Genomic DNA, 21,268 nt, shown 5'->3' with positions numbered 1-21,268 from the left:
GGAAAATGGTGATGTAGCGACTCTGCGAAATGTGTGCGGCGCCTCAAAGCATCAAATTAATTGGGACACAATCAGCTTTTGTAGAGTGCGGCAGGTGCGTGCCACCTGCGATCAATTACTTTTAACTTAACGGTTTACAAAGAGCGGAGCTGGCGAGACGCGCCGCTCATGCTGGCTCACTTTCTTTAGATTTTAAGTCATTTGTAAAACATGTCGCCCAACATTTTTTTTTCTTACCTAATACACACATCAAGGCATGTTCTTCTGACAAGCAACTGAAGCCGAGCTGCTTGGGACACGGCTCCCTAATGAGTGCTGCTGGTGGTTCAGTTTTCTCTCAACGGTCAACGTTTATTTTTTTTGCCACTTAAAGAAATACATCAGAAGAAAAACGTGGATAACAAGCAGCTATTACAACCATTTGCTGGCATCAGTAAAACATTTTCAGAATACAATAACCATAAATGAAAAGTAATAGAACACAAACCCCACAAAAAAAAAAAAAAGATCTCGGAAAGAATATGTTGTGTTCAGGAACCAAAAAGCTATTGTTTCCTTTTTTTTGTCCAAAGTCAAAATTACCTAATGTGAGGATGACATGCAACTTTTATAAAAGAAGAACCTTTACTGCCATCTACTGGTCAGAACATGAATGAAACAACTATGGCAGGGGTCTTGGACTCGTCCTCGAGGTCCGCTGTCCTGCACCTTTTTTTTTTGTCTCTGATGCAGCATAATATAGTCAGATAACCAGGTCATTAGGAGGACTCTGGAGAATTTGCCTTCCTACTGAGGAGGTTATGCAGCCATTTGATTCAGGTGCGTCGGATCAGGGACACATCTAAAAGGTTCCAGGACACTAGACCTCAAGGATAGGAGTTGAAGACCTCTGAACTAGGGTTTGGTTTTATAGGCTGGCACCTAATTTCTGAAAGACCGGAATGAATGGATGAGGTCGTTTACAGTTGCAGAAAGAGGAGTATTTGCAGACATTTCTGAGGGTTTAACAGTGGCTTGAGGGTTAGAAGAGGCACCTAGGGAAGAAACACTGGTGACACCTGAACACTGCGGGATTTGCTGCATGTCAGGAAGGTCCATTTTTGGTGATGGACGTGGTGCTGGAGCTCGGGCTTCCAAGACGTAAGACTGCGTGCTGCTGTGGCCATTTGCAGCGGGTGCGGTTCCCGAGTCGGAATACGGGCTGAAGCGGCACAGCAGACCTCGTTCTGTTACAGGGTATTGTTTACAAGCCCACTCCCGCCGGTTACTGTGCATCTCATCCAGCTGCCTGAGCTCCTTGGGTAACTCCAACACATTATCCTGCAAACACAAACGGGCAAATGGGGATTTTACTTAACCTGAAAGTCTGCATTATTTAAACTAGACATGGGCTCATATGAGATTTTGACAGTGTTATGACCTTGAGTAATAACCATTTAGCAGTAAGACAGAATTAAAACAAAGTATAATATGATCCAGTTGTCGTTTTTTTGTAAAAAGCAAAACTTACCTTTCCTGCTAAGCATATTAAAGGTTTCAACAATGTTTTCCTTAAACTTGTAATTGATTTTGATAAATGTATGTAAAATTATCTTTTTCATTAGAAAAATTGGATCCGTTTGTAATGAAATTGTTTTAAGGGACCATAAAAGACAGACAAACAAATGTCACCCAGCCTCAGAGTCCAGGTCCATTGTACAGGATGTGTGTGGGCTTCCATAGAATGACTAACTGGCATTGTAAACTGAAATAGCCTGCATTACAACATCTCTAGGATCAGTTTGTATTTGTATACACAGATGTATTGCATTGATTTACTGGATCATGTATATCTTTACATTTGATAGTAAAGATGAATAAAACCTTGTGAATCTGTGCTTTATACTGCATCTAGTTGCAGACGACTTTATACACACTCTTTTTGTGCTAAAATAACTGTGAAGCCATTATTATGTTTTTCACACCCGCGTTACTTTTTATTCATTTTGTCAATGTTAAATGTCTAAGGTGTGAATACAAAAAAAGGGTACTGACAAGGAAGGAATGGAGAAGTATGTAAAAGAAAGAAGCCACAACTGCTTTAGAGGAACCTGCTTCATCCATGGTCTTTACGTTCTTCTTTGGAAGAACTCATCACTTCCTGTAGAAGCATGGGAGACTCGGTGGTCATTTCCTACTTTGAGAGCCTGTGTGGTGGCACAGACAGCCATAAGTTTGTATAAACTTATCTGCATGACTATCATAAACCTGGGAGCTTTGTGCAAATGTCCCTTGAGTTGTGGAGCAAAAGGTCTGTGATAAATAATACCATCATTTGACAATTAATCATAAGTCCATTATTTGTTTCCCTACTTCATTCCCAAGTCTGCAAGATTCACCCCAAATCCTCCAGAAACACTTCATTATTGTGGTCAAAGGACTCAATGCTTGTCTTAGCCCACTTATTGTTTTCCTCAGAGGCATTTACATGGTATGTCTAATTAAAATTCCCCTTAAATTCAAATCTATGAAACCAATTCCTGCTTGTAAAATCAATTCTTATGACGCCGTGTTGATGAGTGTTTGTAAAAAAGAAGAAAGAATGTTTGTATGATAGAAACAAGAACAAACGGTTTAGCAATAAAGTACACCTATTTCAAAGAATGTTTTAAATGGTCCTGAATGATCTTTATCGTCACCACGTGTTACCATGGTGAAATTTCTTTTTGGCCACTCCGGCTAAGAGTACACATAAAAGACAAACAAACAATGAACAAGGGTTACAGTGTTTTTTTTTTTTTTTGTTTTTTTTTGACTGACCATAGTGACATGCTCCAGTACATCGGGTTCATAGACGCTACTGTTGAGATACGAATCCACCAGGACCATGTAGTCTGTCATCAGAGTGTCCAGCAGCATCAGTCTGAGAGGCTTTAGATACATCACAGACAAAGCCATCACCTTCAGCAGCGGCAGAGGGCAAGGCCGCTTGTACCACATGTCCATGTCTTCCTATGAAAATAAAAAATAAAAAAAGAGGGGGAAAAAAAATCATGCAAAATAAATTATTTTATTATTTTTTATAACTTATTTATTAATCCTTAATAATACAGGTTAGTCCCTTGAGACTCAGTGTCTCATTTACAAGAGAGACCTGTTTAGACGCACAGAATTACAATTTACGACAGCAATTAGAAATTTAAAAGTGTCCCAACACATGGTTTAAAATTTCATGACAAAAGTAAAATATGACTAAATAAAACAAGTACAATTTCCTATAGAACCCATCTCTAATCCTCTGAATTCTCCAAGTGTAACCAGACTGGACAGCTCCAGGTCCTGTTAAAGCATGCCGACAGGGGAAAATTACTTAATATACTGACGCTTTAAAAAGGCAAAACAATATAGTTACTGACTGTTCTGAAAGTGATTGATCCTCTAATTATAATAAAAATGGTAATTTGGAAAGTCTTGCATTCTAGCGGTTGAGCAACTGCTAATTTGTCATCATCCGTCTAAACGGTTTTTTAGGCTGGCTCAAGGACTAGAACAGAGGACATGAAGTGGCAGTATTTTCAGAAAATACACTCATATTCAATAAATCAGAATATGCTTTCTCATTTGTCAGGTAAAGGTACTTCTCATTAGAATTACCTTTACCTACCTCAACCTCTAAACAGGTATTAAACACACTTTTCAAAAATGCATTTTGTTGTTAGCCTGATGTAATACATCTTAATGTAAGGAAAGAATAACAGTTGAGAGAAATAAGGGTTTTTAAAAAAATCAGTCTGTGAGTAATTAATCTATACGTTTACTGTAGGTAAGTGGGTTACTGAAACAAATACAATTTTTGATAATCTTAGACTGCTTAGACTCAGTTGAGCTTTGAGTTGATGGGTTTCCTTAGATAGGATTTTTTTTTTACCAATCTGTATAATCTGATCCAATCTGTATAATCTGATATAATTAGATTTTGGAAAGTGCCTTGAGATGGCATGTTTCATGAATTGGCGCTATACAAATAAAATTTAATCGAATTATCAAAAATATTAGCTTCATCTAAACCTTGCACTTGTTTGTTAGATCCAATCCCAAACAAATTATTTAAGGAAGCATTTCCTTTGATTAATGCCCCCATTTTTAAGGATTTGATTAATCAATCCTTAAAGTCCCAATGCGTAACTTTTGACCTACAGAATTGCTTAATTTGAGATGTATTATTTGATTTTCCATGTCAGTATGCGGCCCTTAGCGTGTATTGATGATCTGTGCGGGCTGCCTTTCTTAAAAAAACCTGGCTATGTAACTTGAGAGGCGGATCCATCACTCAGAAAGTCATGTGACCTAGAGCGGCCCTTTAACAAGAGAGCTACCACATGCTAGTGGCCTACAGGGGCGCTAGACCTGGAACTTTCAAGTCTAGGCCCCCTAGTGGTCAAAAGGTACATATTGTTGCTATCGGTCTCTGCCGGGAGAACAGAGCAGTTGGACCACACTGCTCTGTTTCCAAAGGCCAAAATAAACAACTTTTATACTCAATTAACTTACAGGCAGTCTTGTAGACAGCTCAGGGGTCCTGTTACTGGCCGATCGGGTAGTGACTCCATGTACCGTAATGCTCCAAATATCCATTGAGCAGAGCGGCTTTGTTGCTTACCAAAAGTCGTACTTACACCTTTTAACAGATTTTTGAGAGCGTTGTACCACATAAAATCAGTCAGCAAGCGCAACAAGTATGGTAATCATATATAAGATGCACAATCAATTTTTTTAAAACAATTTAAGCATTTTAAGTGTGCCATATAGTCCGAAAAATACGGTAAATAAAATCACCTGCAATGCAAACAACAGATGGCAATGAGAACATGCCCCAAAATGAAAAATCCATTGCAGATTTAAGTGGTAAAAACTTTATCTGTACAAGCAAAGCATTCATCAGCTGATACCAATTAATATAACCGGCAGGCTGAGAAAGAGCGAGCGAGAGCATGTTGTGGGGAGTGAGATGGCAGAGGAGAGAGCCAGACAGCTAGAGAGGAACAGAAGAGAGAAAATCTGGACAGAGAAATGCACTCCCTCTCACACAGACAGACACACAAGCCATGCTTCCATCGATCTTTTCAATGTGTAGTTTCAAATATCACATCTGCAAAAAAAAAAGCTTTTACGCTCGCTTGATGGGATTTTTACTTTTTCGAAAAACAGTAAACGCGCGGAGATGGAAACATTTTTTAATAAGCTCTGATGTAGCGAACATTTACCTCACATTACTGATCAGCTGTTTCTGCTGCTGCCGTCTTACTGAATGTTCCCATAAAACTCAGAGGGTGGCAAAGTTTTCCGTTCCACTTAACTTACTATTACTATCTCAGAATACATCTTTATATGAGCAGCCAGCTTCTGTCTCTCTCTCCATCTTTCCCTTATTTATCCATCTGTCTCATTTTGTTTTTCTGTCTCTAAACAGTTATATTTTGAAAGCCACTTTTCTTTCCTACTTCTTGACTGAATTAAAATCTCTAAGTCTAGATCTGCCAGAGTTCAGAATAATTTTAAGTGTAACTTTATTCAGTGTTTATTTTATTATATTTGAATCCAGAAAGTATTCCTGGATCAATCTGTGTTTCTGCGCTCTCTTATGTCTCTGCTCTGTCTTCTCTAACCTCCAGTCTGTTACGGCAGATGGCCGTTCACACTGAGCCTGGCTCTGCTGGAGGTTTCTTCTTGTTAAAGGGGAGTTTTCCTCTCCACTGTCACTTATGCATGCTCTATATGATCATCGACAAATCAGACGACTGTCCACTGTGGCTCTAAGCTCTTTCAGGGGTGAATACTGCTCGTCAAGACTTGATATAATCTGCTGGGTTTCCTTAGATAGACAATTTTTGACCAATCTGTCTGGATGATTTGATTGAATTTGACTTTGTAAAGTGCCTTGAGATGACAGGTGCTATGAATTGATGCTACATAAATAACATTGGATTTATTGAATTTGAAAAAAAAAACAACATACTTGATCAATGGTCAGTAAAGTGGGAGAAACCATTATGTTTCATACTGTTCAAAAGTCAACACTGGGTTTAAGTGAATAGGGTTTTTTGATAAGCTAGCATCAGTTTTAAGAACCTGTGATTCACCTTCAAAATTGCCTTAATGCTCTCCTTCAGTCTCTTCACAAACATTTCAAAATTCAATTTTCACCAACCTTTCCTGTAAACCCTGTTCCAATAACTCCCTCTGTTGGAGCTGTCAAAAACTCAGCAGGTGCCATTTTCACAGAAATGATCCTTCCTTAAGTGATGTGAAGAAAAAAACAATAGCCTTCGTCTCCACTCACGCACAAAATGCCTCTGAAAAGCTCTCCCTCAGGCTGCCAACTAGGATCTACCTAAGCTGCCCCTGAGTCTTCACGTGCCAACTGTGGTGAGAATTTGAGCACCTAAACCTAAAGTAATTGGGTAATATGTTCTGCATACGCCAGATTCGTGTTTTTTTAAACAATTGTTTTAAAGTATAAAACGATCCGTTATTTTTCCCTCAGTAGTAACATTTAATTGCATCAGCACATTGAAAGGCAAATTGAAGCACACAGAGGCACACTAAAGCAATTGTTAAATAATTGTATGGCAAAATTAAAAAGTTACACACGTCCATAAAGGATACCAACATTTATACCAAGTGTTATTCCTTGTTAGGCAGAACTATACACAACATGACACTTAAATTAACTATTTCTCAAAATGAGAGCTGAACTGTCCCCATTTATTGATTTTGCCCAATTCTTAAAAAGTTAAAGTTTGTCATATTTCAATGCATTATTTTTTTTATCTTAAACCAAAATCAACCAATGTCTTTAAAAATGGTTGCCGCTCTATCGAAAACAGTAGGTATTTTTCTTCGTATTGGTATCAAGATTGAAATTCTTGTATTGTGACAACCCTAGCTCTGTCACAGGGTTATAGTTCTTTAAGAACATAAATATCAAAAGTAATTTAGCTTAAGCTCCTAGATTTAATTTCCAAGTTACTACCTGGATCAGAACAAGCTCAACAACATTCTCGAACAACCTGCTGACCACTGTCTAAAATGCACTAGGGATGTGAGCTAAACATTTGGCCCACTAGTGGAGACTTGGACACGCTATAAAACGACTGTGAGGAGAATGAATGACGTACCTTGGTGAGCTGTGACCTCAGACGAAGAGACGCGAGCCTGGAGGAGGGCACCTTTAGGTAGAGACTCACTACTTCTGGGAGAGTGCTGACTCTGTCAGGAAGGAAACCTCCAGTCTTCGAGTGGAAGCACATGACATCTGCCACCTGTAAATATATTGATGTAAAAAAATAAGACAGTACAATAGATTCACCAGAATGACACACAAGAAAGACATAATATGGATGCCAAAGCCTGTAGATAAGAAATTATCCAATTACAATTATATTTTGTAATAGAAATGAAATTCCGATTCTTTACACACAGCGTGATACATGTCAAGTGTTTTCTTCTGTTAATCTAGATGATTGTTACAGCGGCTGAAAACCTGAAACTTAGTTTCTAACATTAAAACAATACCAATTAAGGAAGGATTTCCCAACATAGAGGTGTCTGACTGAAAAGCGAGTTAGGGTTCACACGGTCACACACAGAATAAAGGGAACACTAAAATAACATCGTACATCTGAATAAATGAAATATTCTTATTAAATACTTTATTCTTTCCATAGCTGAATGTTCTGACAACAAAAATCAAACAAAATGATCAATGGAAATCTAATGTATTGTATGTGGGTCCTTCGAGCAGCTGTCTCTCTCTCAGGGGGTTGGTTTGTTTCGCATGATCTGCATCGTCGACGGAGCGGGGAAGGCGTGTTAGGCTCAGCTTTGTTTGGGCCAGTTTGGTTTATTTTCTTGATTACTCTTTTCAACCACAGTTAAAAAGCAATGTCTTGTTTCACTCAGAGATTTTTCTTCTATTATGATTATTACTATGACTAGTTTTTCAGTTTTTAGTCATTTGAGTGAGTGGAAGGGTAAGAATAAATTTGAGGACAACTGTACATAGTTGGACTTCAAATTTGAAAGGCAGATGTATTTTGTCACAAAAATATTAGACTAATAAGTAGGCTAACAAAGAAAAGGACCATATGTGAATGCCCAGCATTCACACCAATTTCGTACCTTCCACAGACTAATTTTACTGCTTTGCTATAAGCAGCACGTCCTGTGATACATGACGGGAAAAAAATAAAAACAACAATAACTTTCATTTGTTGAACTTAGATCTCACAATGAAGCTAGCTAGTGAAGTCTCTAAAAGCTAAAGCTAGCTTGGGTCAGTCAACGTTACCTTAAAGCCACTCAAACCTGTCCCTTCAATATCTGCAGAAGTCCAAGCGTCCAAATCGCTGAGTTTTAACTATCATCTACTCTCGGGTCAGCTCGCAACTCCCACTCTGATCAGCAAAGTCCAATCAGGTAGCAGTATTCGCACTAATAGTTTAACGCTGTAGCTCTAGCAGGGAAATGTCCTATTAAAATCAAGACTCTCTGCATAAACGCGCACATGTTCCCTGCTCACTATGGGTTGCGCCGCTCTCATGTAGTCGTAATGAAATTCCTTGTAAGATAACACCCCGCCCTTTTTTTCCCCCCTCGGATCCACACAATTCTCATAGGTGACCAATTTGGGACTCAAAACGACGAATTTCGCCAAAAGGTGAGACATTTTCATGTCTATATTTTTTGTCTACCGAGTTTGCTTTGCCATTTGGAGGTCAAGTGGCACCAAGCACAATTGAGTGTCGTGGGAGCATTTTATTGTGCATCTGAGGTAGCGTTACATGGCCATAAGCAAATTAAGACCAATTGAAAAAAAATTAAGACTTTAACAGTCATTTTGAGACTTTATAAGACCTTAAATTTTATTTTTCAAATTTAAGACTTTTTAAGTCCCAATAGAAACCCCGTTTTAATTGAATTACTGAAATAAATGAAAAATTCACCAATTTTCTGATTTATTGAGATGCATTGTACCTACCTGTGTGTCAAATACATGGGTTATTTTTACCCTGAACTGAACTGTCAGACTCCCAGCAATGGCTCGACAATCATGAATGACCTGTAAAAAGGAGCAAAGATACCATCATAAGATTCATTGTCTCTGAGTGAGCCGGGTGTCTAATATGTACGTAACCCTCACCTTCAGTATCTGCTTACTTTCCAGAATCATGGAGAGACCATTTTTAAAGGCCAGCGCACCAAGCAGAAGAATATCAAACAAGTAGACCTTGTTTTTGGTGGCAATCTAAAGGACAGTATGTAAAGTATTTGTAATGGAGAAAAAAAAATAAAAAAATCAGAAAATTAACAAAAGTTTTGGATTGGAATTGGATAAAAAAATAATTAAATTTGTCACCTGCAACCAACACAGTCTTCCGTTTTTAAAGTTCTCAACTCCCTCACTTCCCACACCAATCACATCCTGCTTCTTAATGTCCATCACCTGCAGCAAAGAGATGATGATTGGAGACTGAATACATATCCATCAGCACGGTGAAAAAACACACTAGTGCTTTACAAAAATCAGCCATTACATTATGAGCTGCCCAATAGTGCATTGGAGTACCTTTTGTTTCCTAAAAAGCCTTGACCTGTTAAGGTATGGACTTCAATAAATCCCAGAAGACAGTACTGTGGTATCTCACCCCAAAAATGTTAGCGAAGAAAGAGAAATATTCTTTGTCCCTTATTGGAGTAGCTCAGGATCCTCCAAGGTATCCAAGTTGCAAGGTGGGATATTCCTGAATCTGACCTAAATATCAAAAATGATCCCAAATATGCTTAATTTGATTAAGATTTGTGGAATCTGGAGGCCAAGACAACATTGTGAATTCAATATTGTGCTAATAGAACCATTCCTGCTTTGTGGCAGGGTGCATTTTCCATCTGAAAGAGGCCCCAGCTATAAGGGAGTATGTTTAAAATGGTGTACCTGGTCTGCAACAATGCTTATTGAAGTGTTGGGTTACATAAGGCAGAGTTCCATTGGTCCGCCCGTTTTCGCCCGCCTAACTAGACTTCTACCCGTTTGGATTATTTTCACCCGCTTTAGTGATTCGACCGACCTAGAAAAGGGACACGCCAGGAGGCGGACTGTGTGTTGTGAGAGAGAAGCGGAGAGGCGGGGCCGTTCAGCTTGCGAACATCGGGCCTCTCAGCCAAGGGAGCTTCCGGGGTTTCCCCGAGGTCCGAATAGCGGCCACAAATGCAAAACCATATCGCTTCTCTCTCCGGCTGTTTTCATCCACCGAAATTTGACACCTTTACCTCATCCACGAGCAGAACACGTTTGTAAAAATTATTTTTAACCACAGTGAAATTATTTCATTGGTTTGATTTCCAGGTTTAGTCACCAGCTAAACTAGGGCAGCGAAGCGAGCTTCAAACATTTCCCCGGATCGAGAATCTGTAGAGCGGCCAGAGCTCATGGAGATTTCGCCCTGGAGATTCTAGACAAGTACCGTATTTTTTGGACTATAAGGTGTACTTAAAATCCTTAAATCTTCTCAAAAATTGCTGGTGCGCCTTTATATGATTACCGTTGAGTTTACTGACCAATATAATGTGGTACAAGACGCTCAAAAATCTGCTAAAATGTGTAAGTACGACTTTGGTAAGCAATGAAGCTGCTCTGCAATGCAATGGCTATTCGTAGCAATACGGTACACTGTGTCACTACCTGATAGGACCCCTGAGATGTCTACAAGACTGCCTGACTGTAATGTCGAAACTAGAAGTGCATTCATGTAAAGGCCCCCCACATACTCGGCTGTAGCTCACTCTGCAGAGGAGTGAGCTTGGAGGCAAGAAGTCTTTACATCAAACTGTTTTATGTGTGACACCGAGCTTGATACACTGAGCTGTTACAAGCAGGCGATCTCCAGGACACGGCATCACGTCCCTCTATGTTCTCACTGACATGTGTGAGGTGGGAGCCTGCTGAAAAGAAACGGCTCTAGGTGCTCAGCTAGCTAATCACACGTTCCGCTGCTTCGTCCATTTTGCCACAAGAAATGTGGCAAAATTCATTCTCTGAGTTCCTTATTTGTAAAACTCTGATTGATGCTGACCACAGCGGACTGGGAACACCCCACCAGAGCTGCAGCTTTGGAGATTAGCCGACCCATTTGTCTAGCCATCACAACTTCGCCTCGTCAAGTTTGCTAAATTCCTCAAACTTTCCCAATTTGACAGCTTTAGCAAACTGACTGAGGATAAGCTAACCAAACAGTGCCAATACACAGTGTTATTCTGGCTTTACCATTCATTATCTTCTACCTGATCAATGTTTAACACAAAAATGAAAGTCAGACAACTTACAGCGGGTCCAAACTTCTCATGGATCTGATCAATGACGACAAAGTTTATGCACTCCTCTTCATCATGATCATCTGGAAGGAAGGAAGTCTTCAAAAGTCAATGTGTTCAAGCAGTTTGATTGAGCTGGGGGTTAGTGAGTTAAACTCACCTAACGTTAATAGCTTCCTGTATGGCTCAGACGTCTCCACATAGAGCTGCTCCTCAGACACGCCGTGACTAATTTCTCTGTGAAACATTTTTATTTATATTACCATAAATATCCATATGACACACTTCATTTTGTAGTCTTTAGGTACACCAATAAATTTGAATATAATTGAAAATCCAATTTATTTCAGAGTATAAATTCAAAGTTAGATTCACTATAGTAATATATTTCAAGGGATTATTTCAGCTATTTAAGATTATGGGTTACAGCTAATGAAAACCCAAAACTTAAGTTCTCAGAAAATGAAAATATGAAGAATATGTTCATCATCTGTACAGTATATGCTCTTGATACAAACGTCTTGATCAACATAGCGACCGTGTCCTGGTAGATGTCTGCACTGACTTCAGAAAACACAGTGGACCAATGCCAGCGTGGCCAACGTGGCTCACAGAACTATCACCAACTGTGGAAACTTCACACAACGCCTCAAGCAACACAGACTCTCTGCCTCTCAACTCTTCCTTCAGACAGTGGGACATTGATTTCCAGATGAAATGCATAATTTGCTTTTACCTGAAAAGACCATTTTGCACCAATGAGCCACATCAAGGCCCTTCTCATCCACAGCACAGATATGACACTTCTGATGCCTGCGGTTCAGGAGTAGCTCCACATAACTAACGTTCATGTCCTGCGACGGTCTTTGCGTGATGGCTCTTTAAGTACTAACTTCAACCACAGTTTGCACCCTGAAGCGTTGATTAGGATTTACTTCAGAATTCCCTCAAGGCTATCCCTGTTGCTCCTAACCCATGTTTTCCTTCTAGACAGTTTTTTCCACCATAAAGCTTGAATACAGCCCTCTGAACAACCGGTTTGCTTAGTAATAAACCTTTGTACCTTAATCTCCTGGTGGAGGTTGTCGGCTGAACAACCGTCAATTTAAGTCTTCCCCACATTTGTGTAGGTCATTTAACATTTCTGTATTAATTGTATTGCTCTTATTTTGGTCTTTATTTGGTCCGTGAGGCAGACACCCTGTCTACTTTTAAGACTAGGCTTAAAACCTTTCTTTTTGACAAAGCTTATAGTTAGAGTGGCTTAGGTTACCCTGAGCTACCTCTGTAGTTATGCTGCTATAGGCTTAGGCTGCTGGAGGACATCAGGGTCTATTTTTCTCACTCTGCTGAGATCTCCTACTGTTCTCCAATTTGCGTTGCTTGTTATTTCAGCTTTTAACTTTTTGTTCTCTTGTCATTTTTTTCCTTCATAGTAGGCACACCTGGTCTGGCGTTCTGTTAACTGTGACATTATCCAGGGGAGACAGATCATCCGCTATCACCACATAATGTAGAAAGGATTCCTGGATCAATGTGTTCTTCTGTGCTTTTTTTTGTCTCTCTTATTGTGTCTCTGCTCTGTCTTGTCTAACCCCCAGTCGGTCGAGGCAGATGACCGTTCACAATGAGCCTGGTTCTGTTGGAAGATTTTCCTTCCTGTTAAAGGGGAGTTTTCCTCTCCACTGTCGCTTCATGCATGCTCAGTATGAGGGATTGCTGCAAAGCCATGTACAATGCAGATGACTCTCCCTGTGGTTCTACACTCCTTCAGGAGGAGTGAATGCTGCTTATCAAGACTTGATGCAATCTACTGGGTTTCCTTAGATAGGAAACTTTCTGGACCAATCTGTATAATCTGATTGAATCTGACTTTGGAAAGTGCCTTGAGATGACATGCATCATGAATTTGCGCTATATAAATACAATTGAATTTAATTATTTAATATTTCAATTTTGTGTTGTCATCTGTGAGCCACAACTGTCCAAATGTAAATTAATAAGCATTCCAATTGCACCGCTGTGTGTTGAGTAAATATAATTCACTTTCTGAACTCAATTACTAAAATAAATGAACTTTTAGATGGTATTCTAATTCACCGAGGTGCATCTGTATAACAATTTGCTCACCTGTCATCATTTTCTTCGTTGTCGAATTCAACTTTGGATTTATTTATCAAAAAGAAGAGGGGGGGAAAAAAGACATATTTAGAGACACACATTAGAGCAAAATGACAACCCTTCCATCAGCTTCTTGCGGAGCGCACTTACCATTCATGATCTCACGTCCGAAGAAGAGTTTAGTTCCCGGATGTTTGCGTCCATTATTGTCACGAACTGCAACAAACAATCACCCCCACACGAGTTAAGTTGCTGTGCTACTCAATGCGGAGTAAACGTGAATTTGTGGCAACGCAAAAGTTGCTGACCGTCCGCCAAAACCAACGTCTTGTTTTCATTGATATGTTGGATGACGCCGGAGAACGAAGAAGTCTTCAGAGTCAGTTTAATGCGTTTTCCTTTCATACGAGACAAGAACTGGACGTCGCCGAGAACCGTTTTGAAAGCGTAACTGGCCATTTTGTTCAGAAATGTCAGAGCACGGCCGCTGATGCTCTCAAAGCGTTCTGCTAGTTCAGATGTTTGCTAATTGCTGACAGCGTTGCCAGATGCAGTCCCGGTTTCCAAGCCCAAACCGGCACAGCACGCAAAAAAAAACAACAACAACAACTCCCAATCAAATAATGTTATATTTACTGTAAGGGGGGGCCTGAATGCATATCTATGCGTTTTCAAAAGCTGCAATCCAACAAAGCCCGTTCAGAGTTATTTTCCTAAAGACCACACAACACAGCAATATATCCAGTGATCCTAATATGTTTGCAGATCAGATTAGGCTTGAAAACAAACATTCCTTTCACACATAAACATGCAAAGCTCAATTCTACACAACATTTAAAGAAATTTAATTTACTATGGTCGTTATGATTTCTTACCTTCATTGCAAAATCCACTGTTGGCTGAAAAGCTGAACATCTGAACACTAAACCTACTCCTCTCAACTATAATACAATCCATTGTGACTTGCGAACAGTAAAGTGTCCCCAAAAACTGCTATGAATGACTAATGATGAAATCATAACGTTAATAAATTAACTAAAAAAAAAAAACGCCATACTGATTCCAAATCCGCCCAAATGATGTCCACCCGCCCAAACCCGCAAAATAAAAATGAAAACCGCCCAATTGGGCGGAAAACCGCCTAATCTGGCAACACTGATTGCTGACTGTCAAAGCGCGCCACGCTGCTTCGAGAAGGAAAAGGTTGCGTTCATATCAACTCGGAATTTCTAGGATTAACTTTTTTTTTTTTTTATCCTTATGGAATGCTAAACTACATCGTATAGAAAATACTGAAGACTTTACTGTAAGAAATGGATGCGTTTTACATTCTATCCATTGTATTGCTTGACGTCCTCATCAGACATGCTTAGAGCAGTCTGGGAAAATGTTATTGCATAACATTTAACTGTGGTGTCTGAATGCACTCCATTAGTTTTATTATTTGTTCAAACAGGACTGGTAAAAATAATTATTTATATATATATATATATATATATATATATATATATATATATATATATATATATATATATATATAGTTCTACATTACTATCGAATTATATATTTAACTTGAACACAAATAATCTTGTGCTAAAAATGTGTTTATTAAGATTATGAATTTAGATTTTAGCGCCTTCTGGTGGACACATCATAACCAAGAGAATACCTCGTCATTATAGTAGCCACATTGTTTATTTTTTTTACAGAAAAACAAACAGGGATAGAACACAGAACACATAACAAAGGCAAGGCATACATTATTATAATACATTTATTAAGTGCAAAATACACAAATACATATGCAAATCAAATAAATGACTGAAAAACTGAAGAATATTCGAAATCAAATACATTTCTATACTCCTATATGTGTTTATAGCTGTTTTTTTTTATGTACTTTAAAAAATTGTGTTATTTATTTATTTGCCTAACCACAATTGGGAAACACTTTTGCCATTAAAAAAAAGAAAAGAAACATCATTGCTATTTTTTTATGTATTTCTGTTTTTTCACTTTTAGACAATGCAATATTTACGAAAATACAAAGATATACAAAAAGAAACCCCGCCCTGAAAAAAAACCAAAGAATACAAAAGTCAGAAAGACGAAATATTGCCTTCTCGAAAGTTGTTATGTTCATGCATGCGCAAATGAGCTGATGGAATGGATCGTGCCATAGACATATTTGATATTTGTTGTTTATTTAAAAAAATAAAATAATATATGAACGTATTGGGAATAACAAACAATCAAAAACATACAAATACACAGAAATTGTTTACAGATTTTTTAAATATTCAAGCACTATATCAAAATTTTTTCAAAAAATAACAAATAATCACCATTGAAATTGGTTTTTAAACACGTTTTGCTGGAAACCACTCAAGAAAAAACACGAAGGAGCTTGTTAAATGTATAATTTTGGTTACCAAGGTGACCGGGTGCTCGTGCCACTCCCCCGTCCCCCTTCGCCCGCGTTCCAATCAATGTTTTGAAGCTAAGTTACACTGACCAATCAGAAGCCGTTTCTGGGTTGACTGAAATCTTGTTTATCCAATCGCGTTGCGAGTACCATATGTCAACCGTTGGTCAACGTCCCCGCCCTGTCCGTTTGCGGGAGATCTGGTAGCAGAGAAAGCGCAACATCGACAGTTCGTGGAGCGACCCGAAAGCCTTTACTTGGATAAAAATGAGAGAAATTGTTCATCTGCAGGCTGGCCAATGCGGCAACCAGATTGGAGCAAAGGTTTGGAAATACTGATGTGTAAAAGTGAAGGTTAAATTCGTTGGGACGCCGTGTTGAAAAGTTATATTTAGTTTGTGCGGGCTGTTAAACTACCGTTAGCTAGCTAAACAGAAAAAGCTAATGTAGCCGTTAACTAAAGAGTTAACGATAGCCGTTGGTTTATGTTACCTTTGGTAAGTCTGGCAGCTCAAATTATTATTCTAATCGTTTTTTTTTTTCTTTCTGCGTTTTTAGTTCTGGGAGGTGATCAGTGACGAACACGGCATTGACCCAACCGGGACATACCATGGAGATAGTGACCTGCAGCTGGACCGGATCAACGTATACTACAACGAGGCGTCAGGTTTGTTTCGACGTTGTTTTAATGCGCTGAAGTTTAGTGGAGCTCGAAGTGACTTAATATCTCCTGGAAAAGTTTTTGTACCGTTACCGCCCGCCAGAGGGCCTTCGCATTCTCTAGTTTGAATTCAACGGCTACTAAGGAACCGTTACCATGACGACCTAGAACCATGCCTACCAGTTGCTAACGGTTTTCTCCTCGATGTTGACTTGGTTGGCCTTTTTTTGTAATTACAGTTGATGGGGAAAATGGTACGTGATTCTTGTCCCGCAAACCGTTTAGAATTAATATCTGCATAGATTTTAATTTAATATTTTTCTTTGTACCCCCAGAAACTTTCTAGATTTTTTTATTTTTAAAATAAACACTCCTGTCCAACTCTCTTGTCAAAAAGACAAGGCCATTTTTATGTTATGTACTCCTCCACTAATCCTAGGTGGAAAGTATGTCCCCCGTGCTGTGCTGGTGGACTTGGAGCCAGGCACTATGGACTCGGTGAGGTCTGGTCCGTTTGGGCAGGTGTTTAGACCTGACAATTTTGTTTTTGGTGAGTATATTACTGTAAGCATTTTATTTTGAATAAGAAAGGCAAATCACAATATAGGGCGGCTACACAAAACCGAAACATTAACGCAACTATGAATTCCTCAACTTTTCCCACATACAATGTTTCCAGGCAGTGCAGTTTGTTAAACACGAGGCATCTGAACTGGAAACAAAGGAGTCTTATTTAATTTATGCATGCAATGAAAATGTTTCTTTAATGCTATTCATTTAAAATGTAAGGACATCTAAACAGATTTGATTAAGACAGGAAGAAGTTAGGCTGATAGGCCATGCTGGATAAATAAAACCTTTACATTAACGTGCAGACATGCTGTTGATTTACACATACAACCCACCAGTAGACCGCAACTAAGGGCTACTATAACCATTACATTTGTTTGAAAGAATATATCTCAAATCATGAAATGTGGAAAACGGATGCAAATCTGTACAGATGTCATTAACTAAAACTACTAGTCATGGAAGCCCCTTAAACCGTCTTCTCAATGAACTCTTTGTGATTTGTTGTAAAGTAAGCTGACTTTTCTTTTTGGTATTTTGTGTAACAGGCCAGAGTGGTGCTGGTAACAACTGGGCTAAAGGCCACTACACCGAAGGAGCTGAGCTAGTGGACTCGGTTCTGGATGTGGTGAGAAAGGAGGCTGAGAGCTGCGACTGTCTGCAGGGTTTCCAGCTCACCCATTCCCTCGGAGGAGGCACAGGCTCCGGCATGGGCACGCTCCTAATAAGCAAGATCCGAGAGGAGTACCCAGACCGCATCATGAACACTTTTAGCGTTGTGCCTTCACCTAAGGTTTATATCATGCATTCAAATATGTTCAGATATAAACCTGGGCCTAATTGCTGCTTCCTCCTAATGTTAAAGTAGGTTCCATAGTCATGGTTTCCTTTGTTTTCCCCCTAACAGGTGTCGGACACTGTGGTGGAGCCCTATAATGCCACCCTGTCTGTCCACCAGCTGGTCGAGAACACTGACGAGACCTTCTGCATTGACAACGAGGCTCTGTACGACATCTGCTTCCGTACATTAAAGCTGACCACACCCACCTACGGTGATCTAAACCACCTGGTCTCAGCCACCATGAGCGGCGTAACCACCTGTTTGCGCTTCCCTGGTCAGCTCAACGCCGATCTGAGGAAACTGGCCGTCAACATGGTGCCGTTCCCCAGATTGCACTTCTTCATGCCAGGCTTTGCCCCACTGACGAGCCGAGGCAGCCAGCAGTACAGGTAGAAGCGGCTCTCAAATTTATCTTGCTAACACGTGCTGAAAAAAAATCTTAATTTCATCTGAATGTCTGTCTTTTCAAGGGCTCTGACAGTTCCTGAACTCACCATGCAGATGTTTGATGCCAAAAACATGATGGCAGCTTGTGATCCACGCCACGGGCGCTACCTCACAGTAGCTGCCATCTTCCGAGGCCGGATGTCAATGAAAGAAGTGGACGAGCAGATGCTGAACGTGCAGAACAAGAACAGCAGCTACTTCGTCGAGTGGATCCCAAACAACGTGAAGACGGCGGTCTGTGACATCCCACCGCGTGGCCTCAAGATGGCTGCCACTTTCATTGGAAACAGCACAGCCATTCAGGAGCTGTTCAAGCGCATCTCTGAGCAGTTCACCGCCATGTTCCGCCGCAAAGCTTTTCTCCACTGGTGAGCAGAGCACAGCGAGCCACGTTGGTGTGCTGGGGGCGTTGTGTAGATCCTAAAGTTGTGTTGTCACAGGTACACCGGCGAGGGCATGGACGAGATGGAGTTCACCGAGGCTGAGAGCAACATGAACGACCTGGTGTCCGAGTACCAGCAGTATCAGGAGGCCACCGCAGAAGAAGAGGGAGAGTTTGAAGAAGAGGGTGACGAAGACATGGCCTAAGCAGCGCCTATGTTTAGGCGTAGCCAATAAGCAGATGTCGGCTTTTCTTGCTTCAATCCAAGTTTCAAAACACCGACAAGTGTAATGGATAGCGACAGTTCTACTGGTATTGAAAGTTTTAAGGTTTTTCTCAGGCTTTGTTGAAAACATGTTAAATATTAAAACTGACACTTGGAGCAGCTTGAATGTTTTGCTTTATAGGAGTTTTTACCTACAAGGTTTTTCTTTGGTTCCTACATCATTTTAAAATGATCCTTATAGTTGAGGCTGCTTCCACAAGTCATTGCTTTGTTCAAGTCCTTTTTGTGTTTATATTATAGTTTCTTAATTTTTCAGTGGGACTGGAAAAAAGATTTTAAAAAAAAATGTTCTAAAAGTTGTAACTCCAGTCCGGCTTACATTGACCGTTCTCTTCCTTTAAAGCTACTACCGTGGTCACTCTTTTCTTTTACTGTGACAAGTTGGTCCATCTTGAGACTTAATAAGTTTCTTTCTCAGACAGTCCAGATGGTTTTATGGGTTACACTGACTAGCAGTAAAGTGCTAACCCTTTTTAAAAGTTACTGCTTTTTCTGGTTTGTTCATAAGTATTTAATAAAGATTTCTAACTTGCTGCTATTCTGGATTATTGTTCCCGCCAGTCACAGGTGTGTAGCTACAATTCAATCTCAAGGGTTCTAACGCCATCTACTTTTTATTGACCCAATACTTAAATTTAATAACATGATGTCCAGTCTGTGGCAAGAAAATAAGATCAGTTTCTGATTGGCTTAAAGGCTCCTTTTTAGATGAGGGAGCTGCTAGTTTGGCAGGACATTTCTCTGGAAGCATTTGAAGGTAATTTATCCAGATACTCCAAATTAACTTTATAGAAAAAGAAAGGAACTTGGCTCCGACTGAACAGATTTGTTTGCAGCCATGTATCCATCCCATGTTCCTCTAGATTTTAACATTTATAGTGAGGTCTTGTATCATGGTAGTTTTAGAAAATTCAATATGAAAAATATTAGATATTTTGAGGGGGTTACAAAACCTAGATTTAATTAACAGTAAATGTATTTCCAGCAAAGCCTGATAGTGTTCTTTAAATATGGTACTGAAAATACTTATTTCTATCCTTAATCATAACTATTTATTTAAAAAAATACCAAAATAAGGCTATGCGGTAAGAAAATCACATTGATTTACTAGGTTCTTTTGGAACCTATTTAGCAAAAACACCTTATCATGCAGTGGTGTCCAAAGTCAGTCTTCAAGGGCCAGTATTCAAAGATTCAAAAATTCTTTACTTACACCACGTGTTGCCGGGGTGAAATTTCTTTTTGGTTACTCTGGCTAAGAATACACATAAAAAAGACAAACAAACAGGCAAGGGTTACAGTTTTGTTTGTTTTGGTTTTTTTATTGTTTTTTTTGTTTTTTCCTTATAGTGTTCAAAAGATTAAAACTTTAAATGATTAAATGATGATTTGGGGCTTTATTTACATAAATTTGCATTTAGATACCTGAGATAATATGGTCAAGTAGGCAATAACATTAAAGTGATTATAATGCATGATGGGCCAGTTACAGTGGGGTGATTTTTAACGTGTTGAACTGCAGTCCCCCATCAGGGGGCGATAGCCCTTACAGCTCTTGGGAAGAAGCTGTTTCTAAGCATGTTTTAGTCCTTTTGTTTCTGGCCTGATACAATACACTTGAAATAAATGACCTCTGCAGGACTGTAAGACATACCGAGAAAGTAGTGGACCATTTGAATCAGCTCAGCTGCATTCATCTTTTTTTTTCTTGTGTTATTTGTTGAGCGGTTGGCAAACAACTTAGTGCATTGTATTGCAGCTTAGTGTATTACCGCCATCAAAGGGTAAGGAGTATGGACCAGGATTCTAATATTTACTCCAAAATAATAATTAAATGAATGCATCAATAAATTAAATCCTACAAGCGGATAGCATTGTTGTTACCCAACATATCTAATAAATAATCCAGATCCTTATGAAGCAACAAGGATTAAAAAGGCAGATCATGGAAGTGAATGCAAATGACATCTCTTTCTGAAAGAGGCTACAGATTTTTTTTTTTTTTTTACATTAAACGTAATTTTCTCCACAAGGGGGTGACCTTATCTCAAGTACTGAGCTGTCCGTCCAAGGGCTCTGATTTCATCTGTTCAGAACTGGTGTGAATTTCAGTTCTACTTTAAAAGACAATTTATTTCAGTAAATGTGCAGTAAATATATGCAAATTTTAACACTTTTCTGTATCC

General features: G+C 39.3%; 2 protein-coding genes across 3 annotated transcripts; one reads left to right on the top strand and one right to left on the bottom strand.

Annotated features, from left to right (window-relative positions):
• Positions 1-556: 556 nt before the first annotated feature.
• On the bottom strand, positions 557-14,447 carry exd1 (exonuclease 3'-5' domain containing 1). Of its 2 annotated transcripts, none has more exons than XM_036151167.1 (11): positions 14,346-14,447; positions 13,621-13,686; positions 13,480-13,510; positions 11,510-11,586; positions 11,362-11,432; positions 9,398-9,484; positions 9,182-9,286; positions 9,020-9,100; positions 7,158-7,301; positions 2,800-2,991; positions 557-1,320 (listed from the first exon to the last, which is right to left on the bottom strand). In XM_036151167.1, exons 1-11 carry the CDS (start codon positions 14,425-14,427, stop codon positions 922-924), a joined length of 1,335 nt encoding a protein of 444 aa, XP_036007060.1. In that variant the 5' UTR covers positions 14,428-14,447; the 3' UTR covers positions 557-921. The 2 variants fall into 2 exon arrangements, with proteins under 2 accessions (XP_036007060.1, XP_036007059.1); XM_036151166.1 differs by lacking the exon at positions 14,346-14,447 and adding an exon at positions 13,779-14,041.
• A 1,653-nt stretch (positions 14,448-16,100) lies between these two features.
• Positions 16,101-19,347, top strand: LOC105925617 (tubulin beta-4B chain). Its single transcript, XM_012861563.3, has 7 exons — positions 16,101-16,219; positions 16,454-16,562; positions 16,996-17,106; positions 17,675-17,919; positions 18,034-18,356; positions 18,438-18,782; positions 18,855-19,347. The coding sequence occupies exons 1-7, from the start codon at positions 16,163-16,165 to the stop codon at positions 19,000-19,002; spliced, it is 1,338 nt and encodes a 445-aa protein (XP_012717017.2). The 5' UTR covers positions 16,101-16,162; the 3' UTR covers positions 19,003-19,347.
• The last annotated feature ends 1,921 nt before the right edge of the window (positions 19,348-21,268 follow it).

The sequence above is a fragment of the Fundulus heteroclitus genome, chromosome 19 (assembly GCF_011125445.2).
Source record: "Fundulus heteroclitus isolate FHET01 chromosome 19, MU-UCD_Fhet_4.1, whole genome shotgun sequence".
NCBI lineage: Eukaryota > Metazoa > Chordata > Actinopteri > Cyprinodontiformes > Fundulidae > Fundulus > Fundulus heteroclitus.
The sequence above is the reverse complement of the archived record's forward strand: the minus strand, read 5'-3'. Positions and strand labels throughout refer to the sequence as shown.

Excerpts from the sequence above, each read along its gene's own strand:
- exd1 (XM_036151166.1), bottom strand. The coding sequence starts at position 13,929 with ATGGCCAGTTACGCTTTCAAAACGGTTCTCGGCGACGTCCAGTTCTTG. Across the intron at positions 13,687-13,778 it reads GACGTTGGTTTTGGCGGACG|TTCGTGACAATAATGGACGC; the intron begins GTCAGCAACTTT and ends TGTTTGTTGCAG. Across the intron at positions 11,587-13,479 it reads AACGAAGAAAATGATGACAG|AGAAATTAGTCACGGCGTGT; the intron begins GTGAGCAAATTG and ends AATGTTTCACAG.
- LOC105925617 (XM_012861563.3), top strand. The coding sequence starts at position 16,163 with ATGAGAGAAATTGTTCATCTGCAGGCTGGCCAATGCGGCAACCAGATT. Across the intron at positions 16,563-16,995 it reads ATACTACAACGAGGCGTCAG|GTGGAAAGTATGTCCCCCGT; the intron begins GTTTGTTTCGAC and ends CACTAATCCTAG. Across the intron at positions 17,107-17,674 it reads ACCTGACAATTTTGTTTTTG|GCCAGAGTGGTGCTGGTAAC; the intron begins GTGAGTATATTA and ends TTTGTGTAACAG.